The sequence below is a fragment of the Panthera onca genome, chromosome E2, assembly GCF_046562875.1.
Source record: "Panthera onca isolate mPanOnc1 chromosome E2, mPanOnc1 haplotype 2, whole genome shotgun sequence".
Lineage (NCBI taxonomy): Eukaryota > Metazoa > Chordata > Mammalia > Carnivora > Felidae > Panthera > Panthera onca.
This window is the reverse complement of record NC_138353.1, coordinates 4,932,263-4,958,007: the sequence shown is the minus strand read 5'-3', so window position 1 is coordinate 4,958,007 and position 25,745 is coordinate 4,932,263. Positions and strand designations below refer to the sequence as shown.

At 40.3% G+C, this 25,745-nt stretch overlaps 1 protein-coding gene and 1 pseudogene across 1 annotated transcript; one reads left to right on the top strand and one right to left on the bottom strand.

Moving 5' to 3' along the window:
* The first annotated feature begins 1,873 nt into the window (after nt 1–1,873).
* Nucleotides 1,874–25,564, top strand: LOC132691104 (uncharacterized). The gene is made up of 5 exons (XM_060652434.3): nt 1,874–1,985; nt 8,266–8,403; nt 11,569–11,695; nt 12,217–12,309; nt 21,987–25,564. The coding sequence occupies exons 2-5, from the start codon at nt 8,389–8,391 to the stop codon at nt 23,711–23,713; spliced, it is 1,962 nt and encodes a 653-aa protein (XP_060508417.3). The 5' UTR covers nt 1,874–1,985; nt 8,266–8,388; the 3' UTR covers nt 23,714–25,564.
* LOC132691228 (large ribosomal subunit protein eL42-like) lies at nt 2,698–3,472 on the bottom strand (annotated as a pseudogene).
* Nucleotides 25,565–25,745: the final 181 nt, after the last annotated feature.

The window sequence follows — 25,745 nt, the reverse complement described above, 5'->3', positions numbered from 1 at the left end:
ACCTTCTTCCTTTTTTTTTCAAGTTTATTTTTGAGAGAGAGAGCGCGCGCGCAAGCACACGCGCACGCGCTCATGAGTGGGGGAGGGGCACTGAGAGAGGAGAGAGAGAGAGAATCCAAAGGAAGCTCCACATTGTCAGTGCAGGTCCCTACTCAGGGCTCGAATTCACGAACTGTGAGATCATGACCTGAGCAGAAACCAAGAGTCAGACTCTTAACCGACTGAGACACCCAGGCTCTGGGTGGGAGGCCTGCTTGGGACTCTCTCTCTATCACTCCGCTGCTTGTGATCTCTCAATAAAAAAAAAAAAAAAAAAAAAAAGACTTAAAAAAAAAAAAGACTTAAAAAAAAAAAAGGAGTTCATTGAACCAAAATTTCTTGAGCACATAGCATCTCCTCTAACAAAAACGGTGGGTGTTTGTTGAGTCACTACCATGGGCCTAGACTTACGCTCATTTCTTGCACTACCTACACAGTGAAATAATACTAAGTTTCTTGCCAGTGTATAGGACCTGCTAAGGACTTTCCCGTCAATTTCTCATGCTTAACCTGCATGAGTCAAGGAGCACGAGAGGAGCTTTGGAGATGGGAATCTGATTCTCATTCTGTCAGTTAAAGCCGAGCACCTCATGGGAAAGCTCTTCACCCCTGAACTCTTGCCCACATTCTGCAAAACAAGCCTAATTCTTGTGACCCATCTCTCCCACAGCAACTGAGAGCTAAGTAATAAAAACAATTGTAAAATTCACCTACCACATAAAAAAGTGCTATGAAGGCAATGCAATACTAATGACTTCTGTGAGATGGGGGGCTTTAAGAGGGAAGGAAAAGGGGCACCTGAATGGCTCAGTCAGTTGAGCATGGGAGTTCGGCTCAGGTGAGTTCAAGCCCCACATTGGGCTTGCTACTGTCAGCGCAGAGCCCCGCTTGAGATCACCCTTCTCTCTCAAAAATAATAAAAAAACCAAACCAAAACAAAACAAACAAAGCCAAAACACCTTTATCCAATTCGTTCCCCCGATTTATCTTGGATCAGGTTAAGCACCTCAGTTGACTGAGCGGTCCTTAAGGGCTGGGACTGGGCCCCACCGGCCTCTCTGACCCCACACCCAGCACAGCGCTTGGCACACAGTTGGTACTAGAGAAATGCTTGGAGAAAAGGAAACAGCACTTGGAAACCATCTATGTCAATTATGGCTCGGCCTCTAGTAAGTGACTCCGGGGAGGCCCTCCTCCTCTCCGGGGCTCGAACGACTAGCTTCCCAGGCTCTTTGTACCAGGAGAGCTCCAAGTGGCTGTGTGTGGCCCGCCCCCAGGACGCACAGGAAACCCAAGGCGGGGTGTGCAGGGGCACTCAGGGAAGGGTTCCAACCCCGCCCAGACCCAGACTTCCGGAAAGCTCGGGGTCCCCTCTGCCGTGCGTGCATCCAGTGCTTGCGCCGCGGCCGGCACTTGCGCACCGTGGGCCGGGGCTATGCGCGCGCTCCAAGCTCCGCGCTCCTGCCTCCCCGGAAGCCCTCTCGCCGGAGAAGGGCCGGTGGTTCCCCGGGCGCCCCCCAGCGGAAGGTGGTGGGGAAGGAAGAAGGATTTGCAACAACACCTCGGGGAGGAGGCGGCCGAGGCGGAGGCGGTGGCAGCTGGAGGCGGAGGCAGAGGCGAAGGAGGGCCCCGGCCCCGGACAGGCCCCGCCCCTCGCCCCGCCCCGCCCCGCGCAGCCTGCCCTTACCGTGCAGCCTGCTCTTACCGTGCAGCGCCGAGCTCTTCCCTGCCCGCTAACGCTACTTATCCCGGGAAAGCTGGCGCGGGGCGGGGGAGCAGACCCATAGACTAAAAGTGAAACTTGAGCAGCGCTGGCACGGCTGCTGGCTGGTGCCTTTCCCCCTCCTGCCTCCCCGCCGTCGCCACGCCCTCCGCTGAGAGCTGGAGGCCGACGTCAGGGGCAGGATTCCTGACTACGCTTGCAGGCATCTGTCCAGGTAACTAAGGTATGGGAAGGTGTGGGTCCGTACGGTGGGGGGAGGGGCGCCCGCTGGAGCTCCCGCTGGGCCGGAAGGTGGGCGCACGCAGGGCACGTTGCTTCCGGGGAGGAAGAGGAGGAGCCGCAGGCCTGCTGGGAGCTTGCAAAGGAGGTCGGGAAAGAGGGAGGTGTGGAGGAAGGCTCCTATCCTGCAGGGAAGGCTGTTGAAGGCCACCTAGAAGGAGAAAGTCTGAGTGGAGGGGATGCTGAAGAAATGTGTCTGCTATGGAAGAGCCAATTTATGGCCCTGATCCCGAGTAGGAGAGATCCTGCCATGGAATCCCCTTCTGAGATCTTGCTCCTGAGCCTCGCCCTGGATTCCCAGCAACGCTCAGCACCTGTTGGATGGCAGAACTGGCAAAGACCAGCTTCCCAACCCGCCCACCTCACGCGGGAGAAAACTGAACCTGGGAAAAGAAACCACTTGCCCAGAGTCATGCACAACACAGATCCAGTCGTGGGACCCAGATGCTAGCTTCCCAGCCCTGTTCCTGCAGCCAGTCAGGGTGCTGACTCCCTCTGTCCCACAGAGCTATGAAGCAGGGTACCTGTCCATGGGTCAACATACACCACCCTGTGAAGAGCTTCCACCTATTCTTGGCCCCAAGAATCAGTTCCTGGAAGGGTCTGAGTTTTTGTTTTTGTTTTTTGTTTTTTTAACTTATTTTTAGAGAGAGAGGGCACCCATGCGTGTAAGAGGGGAGAGGCAGAAAGAGAATCCCACAAACCATGAGATCATGACCTGAGCTGAAATCAAGAGTCAGATGCTTAACCTACTGAGCCACCCAGGCGCCCCCTCCCCTCCCCCCCCCCCGCCCCCTCCCCGCCCCCTGCCTTTTCTTGTTTGGAACATAACCTCAAGATCTTATTATCTTCATAATGTAATAAAATATGAAGCTTAGAACTGGATCACTTGGCCCTTTCTTTTCTTATCTCCTCCCAGTTCAAAATGCTTGCATCTCATAATAGCCAGCATTCTCTTATCTGCAGTTGGTACCAACACATTCAAGCCTCAGAACAATCTTCTTTGTAGTTTTAGCCTTTTTCCAGAAAGTCAGTTTCGTTTGCCCACCATAGCCACTCTGCTTCCTGTCATAACACCACTTTCCCTGGGCATAAAGAGAATCTTTGCCTTTCTTGTGCTGTGTCACTTTGCAGGATTGGTGCTTGCCACACTTCTTGGAGAAAGTCTGGTGGGTTTTAGGAAGGTTCACCATGGTTGCGAGAGCACTATCAGCAGGGAAAGAAAGAGCTGGAAGGTTCTGATTGACGGTGAGCCCTGACTAACGATGACAGTCAGTTGCTTCAGGGCAGCTTCCTCTGTCCAGTGCCCAAAGGAAACTCTGTAGTTTAACATTTACTTCCCACGCTTGTCTAGAAGCCCAGAAAGCTTGCTATGTGCTTATACCTGTGAAATCAATCAATCAATCAATCAATCAATCTGTGAGTTGGGCGAACTGTTTTGAATAGAGGCAAGCCTGTTTTTGGGAAGTGTGAGTCAGATTTTTTTTTCCCCCTCTGACATTTGTAAATTCTAGCAACCATGAAAACCACATTTACATAGTGAAGAGGTTGAAATGTTCAGCAGCTAGTGCCTGGAAGGCATTTCAAGGATGGGGACGTTGTTTCCTTGTATTTCTGGCCTCCGGGTACCTAAAATAATCCCCACCTCAGAGATGTGGAAAATTTGGGGTTTGGAGCCCATGGCCAAGAAAGAATTCTTTAGATGTCTTTGGTGCAAAAGGTGGTTTTATTAAAGCACAGGGACCATAGGGAGAGAGGGCTGCACTGGGGTTATGACAGGTGACTAATTATGTACCTTCAAGTTGGGAGGCGGTTAGGGATAGTGTAAGTCTAAGGAATTTTGGAAGCAGGTTTCCAGGATCCTGAGGGGACTATATATTGTTAAGAAAAGGTCATTTATTACTGTTTGGTAAAAACTCAGTCACAAGACCCTTCAGATGTATATCAGTGGGCCAGATGCTTGGAAGATGATTGCCAACATATATCTTGGGATGGGTGGGGAGGGGGTAGAGATAAAAAAAGTTTCCACAGGAATTTTTATATGTTAAAATAGACTTACAGGATCCTGGAGGGTTGGGTTAAGATTGCCTTTTGTCCTTAGTGAACAGTCATCATCCAGGCAGCTAAATTCCTAGAGGAAATGTCACTCTCTGTGTTTCAAGGACTTGTGAATGGGCTATAGGCAGTATGGAAATTTATTTTCGTGTGCCTTTGTTTCCCACATCATTTCCCCCTGAATAATTTTGACCCTTAAATCTTTACGGCTGCTGAGGGTGGAAGGTCTCATCTTCTGTAACTTCTTCCTACTGAATGAGGGGCATAGAGATGTCCCTACCTATGGGTCAATATTGATCAGTTGGGGACTTATATATATAGGACAGCTGAGTCCAAGGGAGATCTCATGTATGGATCTTCCTGAGTGCAAAGGATCATCTGTCAGCTTGAAGTTACGGCGGTGAAGGAGTCTAGGCACCAGGTAGAGAGACATGGGAGAAAACAACAAAACATGATTAGAATAACAAAACGAAAATGAAGCTGAAATAAGAGTCCTTTGGTAGTTGACAAAAATCCTCTTCCAGTCCAGGAGTTTAACCAGTCATTAAAGGAAAGGGAGGGATCTTTTAGAGCAGCAATGTGAGTATTTATATCAGTTAGAAACCCAGAAACATTTTTATGGTGACCTGGAACGTATACACGGCATTCTGTACTTAATGATAGCACATGTTACACCTTGTGCAGCAGGTAAAATGTCTAATGCCATTTTATTTTTAAAATTGCTTTATGCATTTGTATTCCTTCAGTGTTTAATAGGGAAATGCTATTTCGAGTGTCATTTAGGGCTTTGACTGTGTATTTATAGAGCTTCCATGTGCCAAGCAACATCCTCCAGTCCCAGGAGGGAACAAAGATGGATGCTAGGTGGTCATACCGATAAGACACAGAACCTGTCCATCATTGCTTTAAATTTGGAAGTTTGGCTGGGTTGGTAATGGTTTTAATAATGCATCCATGTATCCAGGCAAAACCCAAAGTACAGTGGCCTATCCAGCCTGGGCTAAGCCATGGACACAAGTTAGACCCACATAGCCATCCAGTCCCCTCAGGAGTCGTCATCTAATTCCGGGCCTCCTTGAACTTCAGTCAGGATATCAAGGGTCGTTTGGTTTTGGAGGGTTACCTTTCCAGAGCACTGTGGACACCAGACTAAATGTAAATAGTAATTAATTTCTTTAAGGCCCAAGCTATTTCCTGAATTATTTGTGCAATAAAAGACAGTCCGTTGTCACTTTGTGGGGATGAAGGCAGTCCAAATCTAGGGATAATTTCTTTTAGCAAGGATTTTGTCACCTCAGTAGCCTTTTTACTCAAGTAGCCTTGTGCAAACCCTATATTACCTTCCATTGATTATTTGGGGTGAGGGGGGGATAATAAATATTTTCCTCTCATTATTAATGCTAGTGTATAGACTAGTGTAAGACTTCATATTTGTTTATTTTGTGCTGCCTGCTTGGCTGCACAGCCTGCTAAATTGTTTCCTTTAGATCCTAAGATCATATCTTTTTACTGTCCTTTGAAGTGAATTACAGCTACTTCCTTGGGTAGGTGTACAACCTCAAGAAGAGTAATCATTTAGGGCCCATATTTGATTGGGGAGTTATTATGGGCTTGATTATAATCCCCTTTCCTTCCAAATTGTTCCGTGGGGATGTAGAATTAGGAAGTCATATTTAGAGTCAGTATACATCTTAATTTTGAGACCCTTTGCCAGTTGTAAAGCATGAGTGACTCTGCTTCTTAGGCAGATGTATTTGCTGGGAGGGCTTTGGCCTCAGCAGTCTGAGTCAGACTGACTGTAGCCTACTGAGCTTTTCTTATCCCCCTTTCCATGAAACTACTGCTATCAATAAGCCAACTGTCATCAGCATTTTCAATAAGGGGAGTCTTAAATCTGATTGGCTAGACTAAATGAGATCAATAATCTCTGAGCAGTCATGTTGTAACACAGATGTACGATAGTCAGGCCCAGACATAGGGGTAGCTGGATTTAAAATTGGACAGGTGTTAAGTATTTAAGGTATATTTAAGAGCATAACCTGGTATTTAATAAGTCAGCCTCCCATCACCCACTGGGCCTTTGGTCTCTAAGACACTCTGGACCTGATGTGGAGTCATTTCTATCAGAGACTACCCCATAGCAAGTTTTGAGGTTTCTTTACTGGGAGGGCTGTTGTGTGCTTGTATAAAGCCTCTATTTGGAATTGTACATCAATAGAGGTGGTTCCTGGGACAAATAAGACTAAGGAATAAAACCACCAAGAAACCCTCTTTGTTTGAGGTCTAGCCTTACTAATATCCTAATTATGAGGAATCACTGGCAAGTGGGAGAAGACTTGTCTCAGGAGATAAGGGCATTCCTAAGTGCATTATCCAATCTAACCGTAAGGAAAGTGGGGTCATGCATTATGTCCACAAGTCCATAGTTAACCCTGGACTGGGGTACACTCTGGCTTTTAAAGAGCAATTTTGTCATTCTAGCCACAAAGAATTGATCAAGGTGATAGTTGAGTTATGAAGTTGTTGGGGAATCCATCCCATTTTCCAACTGTTCAAATAATCATATGTCCATGGGGTCCTGTTGTCCCCATAGAATAATGAGCAACTATCATCCAGTATGTCAGGAGGACTTTGAGGCCTTGGACCCTTAAGGTTCTCATAATTAAGTTTTTTTTTTTCCTCTTGTGATTTTTGTCTTATGTCAGTTTAACCATTATAACAACCAAAGAATTGAGAATGGAAGAAGAAAGTTTTCATCTCCTACATATTCATTCTGTTATTGAAAACTGACCTCAGTCCTCCAGAGCCAATATAACCAGAAGACAGAGACTGGGAAAAAGAGGAAAAATAGCTTTATTGTTTTGCCAGGCAAAGGTGGCTGCAGCAGGTTAGAGCCTTCAGAACTGTAAGCCCACCCAGAGGAAGGGGCTGGAGGGTTTTGTAGGGAAATGTGGGACCTATCTTGGTTAGACAGGAATTATCTTTGCTGCCAGCCTTGTTCATCATATTTTCAGTGCAGTACCGGTTCTGTAAAGGCAAAAAAAAAAAAAAAAAAAAAAAAGCTAAGAAGGAAAGACTGAAAGTTTCCCAAAGGAGAAAAAAAAAAAAAGGTTAGTTTAATGTCAACCCTCATTGATGTTTTGATGTAGCCGTTTTGATTTTTGTTCAACTTTATGTTTTTAAGTGGTTTCAGTTTGAGTCATCAGGACAACTGTAGTAAGACCACTTCATATTTTACAGTGAAAAACCACTCAATATTTTCTAGAATGGCTAAAATAAAGAAAAAGGATAACACCAAATTTCCATTTAAATGTTGAGGAATTACAATTCTCATATATTGCTGATGGAAGTGTAAAAAATACATTCACTTCAGAAAACTGTGTGTGGCAGTTACTTATGAAAATAAACATTTTCCTACTGAAGAGGGGCATTTTCTCACCCCAAAATGTATCTTTGTCCTAAGAATTATTATAGGTTGTTATTTTAAAGAAACAGCAAAGGAAAACCTTTAAACCCAGTACAAGTTTCCTTTGTAAGAGACATTTGCATGTCCGATACATGTGCATATATCAGGGAAAGTTCCATTTGTAAGGGTGTCTCCCTCCATGAAGCCAAAGGAGAGAGAATGTGTAATTCTCCAGAAACTCTGATCAGTGAAGAAGGAATGGATTTAAATGTGGATAACAATCATAGCCTTGGTTAATGTTTTGTTTTGTTTTTTTTTTTTTTTTGCTTGGTCACCTCCCCAAATGCTTCACCATAGATCACACTTGGAGTTTCAAACAACAGTCATATCTGATGCCTTCCCCCTCAGATTCCATCAGTCGGTGTAAGTGGGAACAACAGTGTTGTTTTAAGTCCTCCAGGTGATTCTAAGTGAGGCCAGGGTTAAGCACGAAGGCTTCCCATTAATTTAAGAGAGTGGAGGGCAGGGTTTGGATCAAGGAGAGGTAACTAGATCTCCCCTACAGGAGTCTGTGTGGGTCAGGCCCATGCAGCACATTGTTCCTATGCTGTAGCAGAATGGGTAGGAGGAGAAGCCCCTGAAAGAAGAGAAGGAACAGTCAGTCACTGATTGGTCTGCAAGTAGGAGCTCATAGTTTCCAAATATCAGGATGCAAAAGACTAGGAAGTTTCGCCTTTTTTGCATTACAATGTCCTGCCTGCAGGTGAGCAGTTTACTTTTGAAGAGGCTCTTCCAGTGTGTATAAGGCATTTTCCCCTGATGCAGCAGTGATTTCTCCACAAATATCTTCTGAGAAAGAAATCTAGAGAACGAGGTGAAAGAAGAAATGGCCAGTCCTCAGGTAAGCCTGGTATCCCAGGTCAGAGTCTGTATTGTCTTTTTCTCTTGAAATTCCATGCATTTAGAAATTGGAAATGTTGATTCTTCTACTTCTGATGTTTCTGCCTCATTTTTTCACCTGATTTTAAAACCTTTTCAGAAATGATATTCAAGGTTATATCTTTAGAACACTGTTGCAGACTTTGAGTCTGGAGTTCTCTCTTGTCCAGCAAGAGAACAGATGCAGAATTGAATATGAGAGGCTAATGTCCAGAAGGGGACAAGAGCCCTGAACACGGGTTTTGTCTCCGTATTTATTGAGCTCTCAAGAATTTACATATGTGGTGAATGTGCAGAAGAAAACAATAAGATAGTGACCTTTAACTTGTGGGTGTAAGAAGCAAAAGGTTTGGGGAGCAAGTGGCGTTAGAAGTTGAGATTAAAGCACAATGATATATATTGGCACCAGACAACAGATGGACAATACAGCCTTTGTGGGCTGTACAGCCAAGTAGCTGTTATCTCCAAAGTTTAAGATTTCTGGAGCATGCTGCCTCAAGGCTAACAAGGCACCCTTTTCACTAGCTAACCTTGGGTGCTTTCGTTCATTGGCAGCTTTCTGCCTCTATGCTTTGTCTTACTTAATGACTGGCCTTGGGCGCTTTCACCCTGTGGAGGCTTTATGCCCTAAGCCTTGTTAACCCATTGGTGCAAGCCAACGGACTTCTTTTTTTTTTTTTTTATTTTTTTTAATGTTTATTTATTTTTGAGACAGAGAGAGACAGAGCGTGAGCAGGGGAGGGGCAGAGAGAAAGGGAGACCCAGGATCTGAAGCAGGCTCCAGGCTCTGAGCTGTCAGCACAGAGCCCTACGTGGGGCTCGAACTCACGAACTGTGAGATCATGACCTGAGCTGAAGTCGGACGCTTAACCGACTGAGCCACCCAGGCGCCCCACCAACAGACTTCTTAAACTTACTTCCCACCGAACACTCCTCCCCTATTTCCCAGAGACTATTCCTTATTCGCCAACCTGGCTTCCAATAGGGAACCAACAATTGTCGCTTTGATGTAAAGTCCTGCATGTATTGAAAATATTCCCCTTGTGACAGATTCACAGGGGAAGGTGTTGAGTCCAAGATTCCTATTGTTGATCGGCTCTGTTCTTGGGATTTCAATCAATTTCTTACATAGGTTCCATCTGGATGCGTTATCAGCTCTGTGTAGACCAGGATTAATACAATGCACAAATGCACAGGATGTATCGATATGAGGCCCGAATAACTCGGAAAGTTTTTGAAAAAAATGGGAGGCTTCCTCCTTAGAATGTGAAGAAGATACTGTTTAAAATATACTGGATATTACAGAACATGGAAAGTATATGTGATTGAACTTTGTATAAATGCACTGTATTTTCATAATTGGATTTTAATTCCGATTCACTCTTTTGTGGCCACAAGAACACACCACTAATAATAGGTCCTTTGGCGTGCCTTAGGCACTGATATCATTTTTCTCATTAAAGCTGATGCTACCTTCTATTATTTGGCTTGGTGTCTTTGCCGGATTTCTCCCTTACAAAGTTCATATTTGTCCTCTCATCATTCACAAGGATCTTAGGTGGGTTTATGGAATGATGTTCAGAAACCATCACAATTAAACTGGAAACTTTTTTTCTGAGCTTCCCTTGCTTGCAGCTTTTGATGAGGAAAACAAAGACAAAAGAAGTGTAGATAAAATTAAATTTCCTTGAACTTGCAGTGCATTTGTAAATACCTGGGATAGGTAGAGTATAACATTGTTCAAGGAATGCCCAACAGCCTTAATTTAATGCTTTGTTAGATGCAAAAAAGGACTTTAGCTTGACCGAAGCCAGACTTGCAGGACTCTATTGGTCTTCTTTAACATATGAAAATCTCTTTAGAAACTTTCTTATCTCTACCCCCCAACTTAAAAGTATAAAATCAATGGCTTCTCCAAATGACAGTGTAGGTTGCTCTGCCCATGGATCATTACCCATGCTTTATTAAAAACAACTTTTTACACCAAAATCACCTCAAAGATACTTTCTTGACCCTGAATTCCAGTCCTTCATCACATCAGTTTTCACTGGACAATGAAGGGCTCACCTTTCTGTTGTAAGGATATTGACTTGTGGGAGTGGAGATTCTAAATCAGACTTCCACCCTCTATGTTTTTTTTTTTTTAATGTTTATTTATTTTTGAGAGAGTGTGAGGGGGAAGGGGCAGATAGAGAGGAAGAGGAAGACACAAAATCTGAAGCAGTCTCCGGGCCTCTGAGCTGTCAGCACAGAATCCGACATGGGACTTGAACTCACAAACCCTGAAATCATGACCTGAGCTGAAGTCAGATGCTCAACCAACTGAACTACCCAGGTGTCCCCCATCCTCTATGTTTGTAATTCATTCCACATCAGGACACAGAAATACCATTCTATTTACTTCTTTGTATTTTCATAAAATGAAAACAAGAATCATATGACTGACATGTTCAAGTATCTTAAAATCCTGAAATATAACAGTCATAGATAGAAACTACACCAGGTGGAGTCATCACAGAAAGGAAACTTGATTTTTCATCAGTAAGGAGATCACAGGCAATAACTTCCAAAGCAGAGACACACAGAGGGAAGGGGAATGGTTTCCTTTTATTTAGGGTTAGGGTGGATATTTAGAAAGAGAGCCCTTGTCATATAGATGTGGGCATAAGATCACACATGTTCCTTACGACAACAGTTCTTTACATACTTTGTATCTTATATAAATGAGGTTTGTGTTCCTACTTGGGTGGAGATTTTAGTATTATAATGAGTAATGGTAATGAGTCACGAGGAGACTGGGTTACTCCTTGGTCCATCTGCAGAGGTGTGAGTCAGGGGTTCAGCTCAAACTAGGCCAATCCAAGCTCTTCGGGCAGTCATTGCCTTTTGTTGGATACTTTCTGTTTCCATCACAGGAGACTGTGCCCATGGGGTGTTTTGCCTGAAATAAAAGATAAGTTGGAAAGAAGAGGTTAAGTAAAATGAGGACTAAGGTCAGCGGGCACAAGCAGGTAAGCAGTAAAGTTCAGGTCTTGGGTCTAGCTGGTGACATTAACTCCGTCTTTCATCTTAGGTACGATTATGAACCCCACCTTGGGCCACTTGGTAACTGTGGTATTTATTGCAGGAACTGCTGACCTTCAAGGATGTGGCCATAGAATTCTCTCAGGAAGAGTGGGGTTTCCTGAACCACAGTCAGCGGGAGCTCTATAGAGATGTGATGTTAGAGAACTATGGACACCTCCTCCTCTTGGGTGAGGATAACTCCTTCCAGACTTCCCAAACCACACTCGGGGTTTTGTTCCTTCCTTTGAAGACTGTCTCTTGGAAGCTTCCTCTTCCCATGACTGGAATTCAGATTCCTGCAGTAAGGGAAAGAAGTAGGGGTTTGAAGATAGAGAAATCTCTTCCTGATGTTAGATAGAGAAATATCTTCCTGATATTTCCTTTTCAGCTTCAGCTTTCTCTTAAGGTACCATCATCATTTATGTTGATTAGTGGCCATTCTAAACATTGAATGGCATAACAAGGTATTGCCCACATCTTAAACTCCAGTTTTCACTCCTTATTATTGTGTCTAGTACATGGAGGTGGGAGGTCAAGATGTGAACATTGGAAATCCCTTCTGTGTGTTCTCAAAGGGGCTGTTGGGCAACAGCATTTGGGAAATCATTTTCTAGAATTCTACAATGTCCTCTTTCATCTACTGAGCATAGTAGTGGATGGAAAGGTAGAATCTCCAGTAATACTCCTATTCCTTTTTTCCAATTTACAGGTCTTGTGTCAAAACCAGACCTGGTCAACTTCTTGGAGCAAAAGAAGGAGGCTTGGGATGTGAATGGAAAGGGGACAGTAGCCACACATCCAGGTAGGTGGACCTGAATGAAGCAAATGACAGAGGAGAGGTCCAAATGAGAGGGAGGAAGATAGACCTTAAAATGTAGTTCAAGTGACTCTCCTTGAATGGAAGTTAGTCAAGAAGCCTAGTTTTATTTCTCTCCTCTTACAGAGGGACATCTGCTACCCAACATTATCATGCTTTTATACTCCCTAAGGATTCTTCTTTAGCTCCAGTGATGGTCCATCATGTCCACTGTGAGGGCCAGAAGATTCCCCTTGGAGTGTGAGGGCCTCCATAATCTGAGATCTTCTCCTTTGCTTTGAGGGCTCCAGAGAAATCTCGGTATTTCTGAGGAACTGTATGCTAAGCCATTTCTAAATTCTGTTTTGCCTCCTGTTACAAGTGTGTTAAGAGTAGTGGTGGCCATATTGGGTTTTGGTGTAGAAATCCCTGGAACACTGGAGACCGTGATCACACATTTTCTGGTTTATGCTTTCCAATATTATGGAGGCTTTAGTCTTAATCCTGAAAAATTGAGAGTCAGTCATTTTATCAGGTAACAAAGTACCTCCCTAATAGAAGAAAGTCTAATCCGTTAGTTCACTTTAAAAATTCATTTTTCTTTGTATTAACTGAAGCTGAAATTCCGTCCTATGTGATCATTCCTCAGTGATGAAGTAATTTTTTTAACTTGTTTTTAATGTTTATTTATTTTTAAAAGAGAGAGAGAGAAGGAGATAGAGCATGAGCAGAGAAGGGACAGAGAAAGAGGGAGACAGAATCTGAAGCAGGCTCCAGGCTCTGAGCTGTCAGCACAGAGCCTGATGCCGGGCTCAAACTCAAGAGCTGTGATCATGACCTGAACTGAAGTTGGACGCTTAACTGACTGAGCCTTCCAGGTGCCCATGATAAAATAATTTAAGGTACCTATTCGTATCCTAGAATTCTTGCTTAAATTAATGTCACAGGGGACCTAGAACATTTAGAATGTAGAATTTGCAGTGTGTAAAAAAGTTTCAATTGTAACATTCATTAATAATTGTATCATTTTATAATTTTGACTTATATGAAGTTCTTGTTACCTTTTTATATGTGTTTTCACTTTCTGGTTAGTTATATATGAGATTCATCTCTGATTTTTTAGCTCAAACATTATGATATGGGCATGTGCTTTATAAGAAGTGAGGTGTAGGGTCACCTGGGTGGCTCAGTTGGTTAAGTGTCCGACTTCAGCTCAGGTCATGATCTCACAGTTCATGGGTTTGAGTCCCATATCGGGCTCTTTGCAACAGCTCAGAGTCTGGACACTGCTTCAGATTCTGTGTCTCCCTCTCTCTTTTTGCCCTTCCCCTGCTCACACTCTGTCTCTCTCTTAAAAATAAAGATTTAAAAAAATTTTTTAATAATAAAAAAATTTCAAAAAAGAAGTGAGGTGGATAATTCATAAAATTTTCATATTAAAAAAGTAGTTTTCTTTAAATAAAATTTAGGAAGAATTAATCATTAGGTTTTTTCTCAACTTAATCCCAAGTATCTGTTTTTCTGAACTTAATTCCAAATATTTATTTTTTCTAAAGTGATTTCCCTTATCTTTTACAACTTTGATGGTGTTTAGAAGTGAAGGGTTTTGTTCATCTGCTTGGTACTAAAGAATGGATTATAGCTTCGCATTCATAGTAAGAGAAAGAATATATTCATAACATAAAACATTTTAAATGTATTTTCAGTGTTTACTCATGAAATTTTTCATGAGAGCTCTTTATGGTTGGTTTTTTGTTTATTTATTTATTATAAGAGAGACACAGAGAGAGAGGGAGAGAGAGAATCCCAAGCAGGCTCTGTGCTCCCAGAGTGGAGCCCAACGTGGAACTCAAAGTCATAAACCGCGAGATCGTGACCTGAGCCGAAACCAAGAGTCTGACGCTTAACCAACTGAGCCACCCAGGCACCCCATGTTTATGATTGATTTTAATGAAAATTCTTTACTATTTATTGTCAATGAGACATTACGATAAGTCAAAATGATTACTTTTCATGAGTACACAGTCACAGTTTAAAATTATAGTTATATAGCAAGTTTCCTTTTAAAAATTCATCTGTTTTTGTGTAGTACTTTTGGTTTAAATTTTGTTATTCTGGTTTTGCAATCCCATAGTAATATGCTTCCTTTTGTTGGGACCTTCCACAACATTAGGTAGCTGCTTTTGTCATGGCGTTTTAAAATTCTCCTTTTCTCTGTAATTTTCGAGGTTAGTTTTATAATGTGTCACTGTGTTCATGTTGTTTTTTTTTTTAAATCATGCTTCACTGTGTTCATATTTTGACATTTATCCTGCTGTGAATTTACTGAGCTTGTTGAAATTGTCTCTTTTTTCCACATATGTAAGAAGTACAAACCTTTAGTTTTTTATGTAGGCTCTCTGCCCCCTTTCATTCTCCTCTTCTTATGGGATCCCCTTAATTTACATTTGGACCTCTTTTTTGTGTGTCACTTGAGTCATGTAGGCTCCATCCTTTTACATATTTTTCTAGTCTCGTCCCACTAGATAATTTAAAACAAGGTGTCTTTAACTTGTCTGATTCTTTTCTGCTTGATCAAGTCCATCCCCCACCCAACACCCCACCAACAACCCTCAGTTTGTTCTCTGTATTTAAGAGTCTCTTATGGTTTTCTCCCTTTCTTTTTTTATCTTGCATTTGCTTCCCTCCCCCTGTGATTATCTGTTTTGTTTCTTAAAGTCTAAATATGAGTGAAGTCATATATTTTTCTTTCTCTGGCTGACTTATTTCACTTAGCATAATACACTTCAGTTTCATCCATATTGTTCCAAATGGCAAGATTTCATTCTTTTTGATCGCTGAGTAATATTCCATTGTTATATATATACCACACCTTCTTTATCCATTCATTAGTCGATGGACATTTGGACTCCTTCCATATTTAAGCTATTGTCAATAGTGCTGCTATAAACATTGGGGTGCATGTGCCCCTTTCAATCAGCATTCCTGTATCCTTTGTATAAGTGCAATGGCTGGGTTATAGGGTAGTTCTATTTTTATTTTTTTGAGGAAACTCCATACTGTTTTCCAGAGGGGCTGCACCAGTTTGCATTCCCACCAGCAGTGCAAAAGAGTTTCTCTTTCTATGCATCCTTGCCAGCATCTGTCATTGTCTGAGTTGTTAATTTTAGCAATTCTGACTGGTGTGAGGTGGTATCTCATTGTGGTTTTGATTTGTATTTTCCTGATGATGAATGATGTTGAACATTTTTTCATGTGTCTATTAGCCATCTGGATGTCTTCTTTGGAAAAGTGTCTATTTGTGTCTTTTGCCCATTTCTTCACTGGATTATTTGGCTTTTTTTGGGTGTTGAGGTTAATAAGTTCTTACTAGATTTTGGATACTAACCCTTTATCTGATATGTAATTTGCAAATATCTTCTCCCATTCTGTCTGTTTTGCTGTTTGTTTTTTAGTTTTGCTGTTTGTTTCCTTCCCTATGCAGAAGATTTTTATCTGGATGAAGTCCCATTTTTGGTTTTGTTTCTCTTGCCTCTGGAGACATGACAAGTAAGAATTTCATGCGGCTGAGGTCAAAGAGGTTGTTGCCTGTTTTCTCCTCTAGGATTTTGGTAGCTCCCTGTCTTACGGTTAGGTCTTTCATCTATTTTATTTTTGTGTATGGTGTAAGAGAGTGGTCCAGGTTAATTCTTCTGCATGTCGCTGTCCAGTTTTCCCAACACAATTTGCTGAAGAGACTGTCTTTATTCCATTGGATATTCTTTCCTGCTTTGTCAAAGATTAGTTGGCTGTACATTTGTGGGAACCCAATTCTGGGTTCTCTATTCTGTTCAAGTGATGCATGTGTCTGTCTTTGTGCCAGTACCATACTGTCTTGATGATTAAAGCTTTGTTAACACAGCTTGAAGTCTGGAATTGTGATGCCTCCAGCTTTGGTTTTCTTTTTCAACATTACTTTGGCTATTCTGGGTCTTTTGTGGTTCCACACAAATTTTAGAATTGTTTGTTCTAGCTCTATGAAGAATGCTGGTGTTACTTTGATAGGGATTACATTGAATATGTAGATTGCTTTGGGTAGTATCAACATTTTAACAATATTTGTTCTTCCAATCCATGAGCATGGAACGTTTTTCCATTTCTTTGTCTTCTTCAATTCCTTTCATAAGCTTTCTATAATTTTCAGTGTATAGATTTTTCACCTCTTTGGTTAGGTTTATCCCTAGATATTTTATGGTTTTTGTTGCAATCGTAAATGGGATTGATTCCTTGATTTATTTTTCTGCTGCTTCATTATTGGTGTATAGAAATGCAACTGATTTCTGTACATTGATTTTATATCTTGCAACTTTGCTGAATTCATGGATTCACTTCTAACAGTTTTTTTGTGGAGTCTTTTGGGTTTTTCATGTTGTCAGTGAAGAGTGAGAGTTTGACTTCCTCCTTGCCAATTTGGATGCCTTTTATTTCGTTTTGTTGTCTGATTGATGAGGGTAGGACTTTCAACACTATGTTGAATAACAGTGGTGACAGTGGACATCCTTGTCATGTTCCTGACCTTAGGAGGAAAGCTCTCAGTTTTCCCCATTGAGGATGATATTAGCTGTGGATTTTTCGTATATGGCCTTTATGATGTTGAGGTATGTTCCTTCTATCCCTACTTTCTTGAGGTTTTTCATCAAGAAAGGATGCTGTACTTTGTCAAATGCTTTTTATGCATCTATTGAGAGGATCATATGGTTCTTATCTTTTCTTTTATTAATGTGATGTACTTTGGTGATTGATTAGGGATATTGAACCAGCCCTGCATCCCAGGAATAAACCTCACTTGATTTTAGTGAATAATTCTTCTAATGTATTGTTGGATCTGGTTGGCTAGTATCTTGTTGAGAAATTTTGTATCCATGTTCATCAGGGAAATTGGTTTGTAGTTCTCCATTTTAGTGGGGATTTGTCTGATTTGGGAATCAAGGTAATGCTGGCCTTGTAGAATTAGTTTGGAAGTTTCCCTTCCATTACGATTTTTTGGAACAGCCTCAAAAGAATAGGTGTTAAATCTTTGAATTTTTGGTAGAGTTCCCCTAGGGAGCCATCTGGCCCTGGAGTCTTGTTTGTTGGGGGATTTTTGATTACCAATTCAGTTTCTTTACTGGTCTGCTCAAATTTTCTATTTCTTCCTGTTTTAGTTTTGGTGGTTTACATGTTTCTAAGACTTTGTGTATTTCTTCCAGATTACCCAATTTGTTGGCATGTAACTGCTCATAATATTCTCTCATTGTTTGTGTTTCCGCAGTGTTGGTTGTGATTTCTCCTCTCTGATTTGTGATTTTATTTATTTGGGTCCTTCGCTCTTTCTTTGTGATCAATCTGGCTAGGTATTTATCAATTTTGTTAATTCTTTCAAAGAACCAGCTCATGGTTTGTTTGCTATTGATCTGTTCTACTGCTTTTTTTTTGTTTGTTGTTTTTTTCCCCCGATATCATTGATTTCTGCTCTAATCTTTTTTCTGGTTTGGGGCTTTATTTGCTGTTCTTTTCCCTGCTCCTTTGGGTGTAAGGTTATGTTCTGTATTATGTTCCCTATATACTTCCTATTACTGCCTTGACTGCATCCCAGAGGTTTTTGGATGAACTATTTTCATTTTCATTGGCTTCCGTGTACTTTTTAATTTCCTCTCTAATTTCTTGGTTAACACATTAATTCTTTAGTAGGATAATCTTTAATCTCCAAGTATCCATGGTCTTACCAAATTTTTTCTTGTGGTTGATTTTTATTTTTTTTTAACTTTTTTTTTTGTTTTTTTGTTTTTTTGTTTTTTTTTGAGACAGAGACAGAGCATGAATGGGGGAGGGGCAGAGAGAGAGGGAGACACAGAATCGGAAGCAGGCTCCAGGCTCTGAGCCATCAGCCCAGAGCCCGACGGGGGCTTGAACTCACGGACCGCGAGATCATGACCTGAGCCGAAGTCGGACGCTTAGCCGACTGAGCCACCCAGGCGCCCCCTTGTGGTTGATTTTTAATTTTATAGCATTGTGGTCTGAAAATATCATGCATAGTTTTATGATATCATTTAGTTATCTAGTTGTTTTCCATTCTTCCTCCATGAGCACCTTTATGATGTTTTTTTTTTCCTTTTTTTTTTTTTAAGATTTTATATTTAAGTGATCTCTACACCCATGTGAGGCCAAGAACTCACAACCCCAAGATCAAGAGTCACACGCTCCACCAACTGAGCCAGCCAGGTGCCCCATTTATGATCATTTTTTGAAATCTTTGTTGGGCAATTATTAGTTCTTTATTAATTTAGGGCCAGTTTTGTAGGTTTATTTTGTTCTGATTTAAATGCATTTTTCCATTTCTTGGTATATTTTGTGATCTTTTCATGAGATTTAGGAATTTAAAAAAAAAACCCTCTGGGCACAGGCTTATGGACTTGCTTTGTAGAAAAGAACACAAAGAATGATATTTCTGGTGCCTCTCACACATGATCTGGGCATTTGTAATGTCTGAGTTTTTGTTATTTCCCAGTTTAAGACGTTGTAGTTACGATTATTCCTCTCTTTGTCTTCAGCTCTGTAGTTTCTGTTGTTTGAACAAATGCTGACCTTTTATCTGAGTCGCCACCACACTGTGTCCAGAGGATGCTCTATTTTCCATGTAATCCATGACAGAAAGAAGTCCCTCACACAGCTGCAAAGAAGCTGTGAACATACAGGTCACTCATTTGTTTCCATCAGGAGAGTTAAGGGAAATGGATCGCAGTGCTGTGGAGGGCAGGGAGCTGTGGCTGTGGAGAAGGATGTGAGAAAGGAGAGCACACAGGGGAATTCAGGAGAATGCTTCACCAAAGCCAATGGCTTGGCAAATGAGAGGGGCTATACTTCATAAGTTCTTAAAACTATTATGGCTTAAAGCCTAGAGTTTTAACAGTCAGGTGGAGACAAATAGCCACTGCATTGCGCCTGGAGAGAAGGCAGGTACACTACTTGGGGGCAGACAGCTTGGAAACAATGATCTGAAGAACACTAGGAGCACACAGGGGTGAGATTATTCACTATTCTAGGAGCATTACCCTCAGAGGCAACATTCACTGAGATGCCTGCTTGAGAGCAAAGGAGATGGGTGACACCATTTCCCTCCCCACTCCTCAGAATAAACATAGAGTCACTTGAGTGAAGCAGCTTAGTGGGGACACTGGTTGTCTAAGTTGGTTACACCAACCTCCCCCCACCCCCACCCCCATGCTGTGGTGGGAGTACCATCCTGATTCAAGCTTGCCTCAGGCTCAAAAAGGTCAGCTCCTCTCTAGGAGACATACACAAGCTGCTGCCCACACCACATTTCCTGACCAGATAGTTCTGCAGGGCCTCAGTTCTGGTGGAGTTGGTATCAGGTCTGATTTCACAAAGAGACCAGACCACACCTAGTGAACAGTCGCCACATTCAGGCGAGGGACCAAACACTGTTCACAGCAGGCAAGGAGAGCATCTGCGGATCACTGGCCTAGAGGATATAACAGAAGATAGAACTGCCTTTTCTAACTTCCAGAGGAAGGCAGAGATTTAGACAAAGTGCCAAGATGGAAGAATGTTTCCCAAATGAAAGAACAAGATGTGGCTTCAGCCAGAGATCTAAGCAAAACATTTATCAGTAACAAACCAAATGGAGAATATAAGACATTAATCATAAGGACATTCACTGGGTTGAGAAAAGAATCACATGAACCTTACTTTATTTTTGAGAGAGAGAGAGAGAGACAGAGCGTGAGCAGGGGAGGGGCAGAGAGAGAGAGAGACAGAATCCAAAGCAGGCTCAGACTGTGAGCTGTCAGCACAGAGCCCGACGCGGGGCTCAAACTCACGGACCGCGAGATCATGACCTGAGCTGAAGTCGGAGGCTTAACCGACTGAGCCACCCAGGCGCCCCTATTTTATTTATTTCTGATTTTTCCTTGTTATTTTCTTCCTCTACTAAATTTCACCTATATTTGTTCTTTTTTTCTAGTTCCTTGTGGTGTAAGGTTAAGAAAATAAAGTTGAGGGACACCTGGGTGACTCAGTTGGTTAAGTGTCCTACTGTTGATTTTTGTCTCAGGTCATCATCTCAGAGTTCATGAGTTCAAGCCACATGTCAGGTTCCACTCTGACAGTGCATAGGCTGCTTTGGGTTCTGTCTCTCAAGAATAAATAAACATTTATTTATTTATTGAAATAAATAATTTATTTATTGAAGTTGAAACAAACAATTTAAACATTTATAGCATACAAAATTTGAAATTGGAGTGTTCAGTAGATAAAATTATTAGAAATAAACAATGCAAGTGATGACCAAAAGGATAACGCAACTAAAATATAAAAATAAGGATTCTTTAGGATTTCTGTAGATTATCATCTGTGAACAGAGATAATTTTATTTTTTCTCATCTAATTTAGAGTTATTTAATTTTTCTTTTCTTTCCTAATTGTTCTGACTAAAACATACAGTACTATTTTGAATGGAAGTGGTGAAGTCACTTCATTACCTTGTTTCTGATCATACAGGAGAAGCTTCCAGTCTTATACTACTGAATAATATGTGAGATAGCAGCTTTTCATACATACATGGCCTTTAATAGGTTGCAGCTGTTGCATGGTATTCCTGCTTTACTGAGTGTTTTTAATCATGAAATGGTGTTCAATATGCTCACTTCCTGTTCTGTAACTAATATGATCATAGCATTTTTGATCTTCATTCTGTTAATTTGAAGTCTTAAACTGATAGTTTTCCATATGTTGAAACACCCTTGAATTCCAGGAAGAATTCACAGTTGACTATGCTATAAAATGGTAAAATGAACTTTTGATCCAGTTTGCTTTATTTTTTGATGGGCTTTGCATGACTATTCCCCGCAGGTAGTAGTTTGTAGTCTTCTTCACTTGTAGCATCTTCCTTTAGCGTTGATAACCTCTTAATGCTCGTGTTACAGAGAGTTTTTCCATAATCTCCCTTGTCTTTACTCCTTGGAAATGTTTGAGGAGAATGAAGTACTTTCTCATTAAATGTTTGTATGAATTATTTAGAGAATTCATCTGGTACAGGACTTGTCTTTATTTAGAGTTTTTGTTTTGTTTTAATAACTTTTTCAATTTACTTATTAGTTGTAGATCAGTTGAGATTTTTAAAATCTCGTATAATTATGCATTGTCACCTCTTAAAATTATTTTTATTTCCATGCTATTAGTTATACTGTGTCTGCCTTCACTTCTTCACTTCTGATTGTAGTTGGTCTTCTCTCTTTCATTCATTCTTGATTTAGTTAAAAGTCTGTCAATTTTGTTGATTTGTTCTGAAAAACAAATATTCCTACTATTGATATTCTCCTATGTTTGTTATATTCTAGTTTGTTCATTTGTGTTTTGTATTTAAATGTCTTCCTTCTAATAATTTTGGCCTCATATGAGGCATAGGAAAGTGATTTGTGCTACACCGTGACAATACTACAGAATTATCTATCAGGCCATGTGCTCAGTACATTGTGTGCAAAGTTATGTGTCCACAGAGGAATGAAGTCCTTATGATTACTTCTCAGCCATCTTGCTGACCTTCTCTGACTGATATTAAGGTTGTATAACAGAAGTCATCAGCCCATTCATCTGCAAGTAGGAAGTGGAAAGATTTTACTTTTCTGTTATTTGATATCTTTCAGCTGTATCTTCACATGGCACCCTGAGCTTCCTGCCAAAGTCTTGCATACAAGCTTCTTTTCAAAACAAGTCAATGGGGAGATACAAACACAGCACCCTTGAGAATTTACACCTAATGATAGGCTGGGACAATGATGGTGAAAGTGAAGGGCATCAAGGATATCATGAAGGACATATCCAAACTGAGACAAGTGCCCATAATAAGAATCTCAGTGCCCAAAATGGTGAAGAATATAAAACATTTTGGAAAAACCTTTTTAAGTCCAGCACTTCAGCAGCGCCATGTGTTTCTGTAAGCAAAAGCTCAAATCAAGTATTGAAACATACATATTTATGGAATGAAAATTTGGAAGATGTGGAAACTTACCTAGTGAATGCTGAAAATTATTTGAACTATTTTGAAAATAGAATTATATTGACCTTTCAGTCCAACATTTCTGAAAGTCAGAGATTTCAAGATGAAGAAAAAAGTGCTAAGTGGCATAAATTTGGGAGGTCCTTTACCGAACAGTTGACCCCACAAACTTACCAGAGCACTTATAATGAAGACACAATTGTTCAATGCAATCAATATGAGAAAAAATTTAACCACACCTCAAATGTTAACAAACATCTGAGGAGTCATTTTCCAGAGAAGTATTTTGAATATAATAAATGTGGGGAAGATTTTTATCAAAGCTCAAAACTTATTATACATAATAAGAATAAGTATATGAGAGAGAATCCTCATAAATATAATGAATATGAGAAAGCTCTTAACCAGTTCTCCAATGTTGGTGATCATCAGAGGACTCATGTGGGGAAAAACACATACAGATGTCATAAACCTGGGAACATGTTTAGTCAGTCATCAAGACTAACTATACATAAGACAATTGAAACTGGAGAGAATAGGTACATTTGTAAGGAATGTGGCAAAACCTTTGACTCACACTCAAAACCAACTCAACATCAGCAAATACTTACTGGGGAGAAACCTTACAAATGTGAAGAATGTGGTAAAGCCTTTAAGGACGGCTCATCACTAAATGGACATAGGCGAATCCATACTGGAGAAAAACATTACAAATGTAAAGAATGTGGCAAGGCCTTTACCCATCGCTCAAGCCTTACTCAACATCACAGAATTCATACTGGAGAGAAACCATATAGATGTAAAGAATGTGGTAAGGCCTTTAACCAGTACTCAAAAGTTATTCAACATCACAGAATTCATACTGGAGAAAAACCTTACAAATGTAAAAAATGTGGCAAGGCCTTTAACCTGCATTCAAACCTTACTCAACATCACAGAATTCATACTGGAGAGAAACCTTACCAATGTAAAGAATGTGGCAAGGCCTTTAACCAGCACTCACACCTTACTCAACATCACAGAATTCATACTGGAGAGAAACCTTACAAATGTATAGAATGTGGCAAGGCTTTTAAGAGGCACTCAAATCTTATTCAACATCACAGAATCCATACTGGAGAGAAACCTTACAAATGTAAAGAATGTGGCAAAGTCTTTAATGGTTATTCACAACTTACTATACATCACAGAATCCATACTGGAGAGAAACCTTATGACTGTAAAAAATGTGGCAAGGCCTTTAAACACCAATCAAACCTTACTCAACATCACAGAATCCATACTGGAGAGAAACCCTACGACTGTAAAGAATGTGGCAAGGCTTTTAACCAGCACTCAAATCTTATTCGACATCAAAGAATTCACATTATATAGAGACCTTTAAAATGAAAGAACCTGGCAAGGCCTTTACCCAGGACTCAAGCCTTTACTCAACTATCGCAGAATTCAAAGTGGGAAAATCTTTACCAATGTAAAAAAATGTGGGAAGGCCTTTAATCACTGTTCCACCTTTAGTCATTATCAGAATTCATACTGGAGCAAACCTTACAGATTTTAAAACTGTGAGAATTTGTAAGGATGTTCAACACTTACTCCACATCAGAGAATTAATATTAGAGATTAATGATACACATGTAAAGACTGTTATAAGATGCTTAAGCTGTGTAAACCCTGATTCCTGACCACAGAATGTGTCCTAGAGATGATTTTACAATATAAAATATTTGGCACGCCCTTTAATCCATGTTTAAGTCTCAATTGACACCAGAGAATTCATACTAGAGGGGAACTCTATAAATAGGAAAAATGTGGTAACATTTTTTGGACTGCTTCAGCCTTACTTAGCATCACAGAGTTCATTCCGAGGAGAAGCATCACAAAATGCAAAGAATGTGGCAAACTTCTAGCTGAAACTCACAATGTACTTAACATCACAGTTATGATACAAGAAAAAACTGTAAAATGTAAAGACAGTAGCCTAGCCTTTAATTGCCATTTGATCGTTATTCATGAGTACCCCAAAATGAACACTTGGTTCAATCCCTACAAATGTAGTGAATTAGCAAAGACCTTCATTTTAAATATAAACTTTAGAAAACATCAAAAAAAAAAAAAGTAACTTGGAAGATATAAATATTTAGAAATGTATGTAATTGAATATCAAATGTCACAAATTCACAGAAAGCAGCACATCAGTCACTCTATTCAGACATTACATCAAAAGATTTATAAGGAATAATGCAAAGTTCAACACTTAGAAAATGTATATGCTATTTTGTTTCAAAAGATAGAAGAGATAGATTTTTGCATAGGTATAATTTCAATATGTTTTTGTTTTACATTGACCTTCTTTAAGATTTGTGACTAGCAAATATTAGTGTATTTCTAGTTTCATATCACTCTAGAAAATTCATTTATTCTTAGGGAGGTGTAAAAGTATGTGGCTGATTGTTGCTGCATCAAAGATATGAGATGCCCTTCCTTAGGTGGGACTCACGCATATCTAATTTCCCATGGAAGATGAAGGACAATATGATGTGCAATATGTGTAGAAAATCTAAATGGAGATGCCATTTGTGGTTATAACATTGAAGGAATTTCGTGAAAGAGGTGTTCAAAGCATCATCCTTCTCCATTTATTAAAACTAACCATGGTTCTCAGTGTTAGAAATAAAATATTTTACTAATTGGTCTCTAAGGAAAAAGAGGTGGCAGTCTAGTAAAGTACTGATGAAATTTCATAATAACAATAGAAATAGAGAATATGAATCAATGTGGTTGGAATGAAATCTTCACAGATATCACAAAGAGGATAGCTAACTCTCCTAAAGTGGCATAGGATTGTACATTCACATTTTTTAAGAATAACTTCAGGTTTGGAAGAGGTTTAGTACACAAAATTAAGCTGTTAACAACTGAAAGTAGACTATTATGTTTTCTTTAAGCCTCATGGTAACCATAAAATGAAAACCTGTAGTAGATACACAAAAGATAAAAGGATGGAAGTACACCGCCATAGAAATCATCAAATCACAAATGTAAAGAGCAAATGAATAAGAAAGGGCAGATAATTCTAAAACAGCCAAAAAAACAATGAAAATAATGTTTCCAGAATTCGATGTGTGTGGGAAAATACTGTTGAATAAAAGTTGTAATTTACTGTAACAAGTAGCCAATAGTTTATCAAAACCAACTTGTACAGGCTAATAAATCTTTTCTACAGTACTCTGTTTTCTAACCTCTTTCTATTATACACGTGTTTTTTTCACTCATGTTATCTAATTTACATTTTATCTGGTATTCTAATCTCCATAAGTCACTTGTCCTTTCAGGCATGTTGCCATAATACCCCCAAAGTCCTAAGATTTATTATTTTAATTTTGGGGCAGATTTTCCTTGTGTAAAA

Bases quoted from the DNA above. Each gene is read 5' to 3' on its own strand.
- LOC132691104 (XM_060652434.3), top strand. The intron at 11,696-12,216 runs GTGAGGATAACT...TCCAATTTACAG, and splicing joins TGGACACCTCCTCCTCTTGG to GTCTTGTGTCAAAACCAGAC. The intron at 12,310-21,986 runs GTAGGTGGACCT...GATATCTTTCAG, and splicing joins GACAGTAGCCACACATCCAG to CTGTATCTTCACATGGCACC.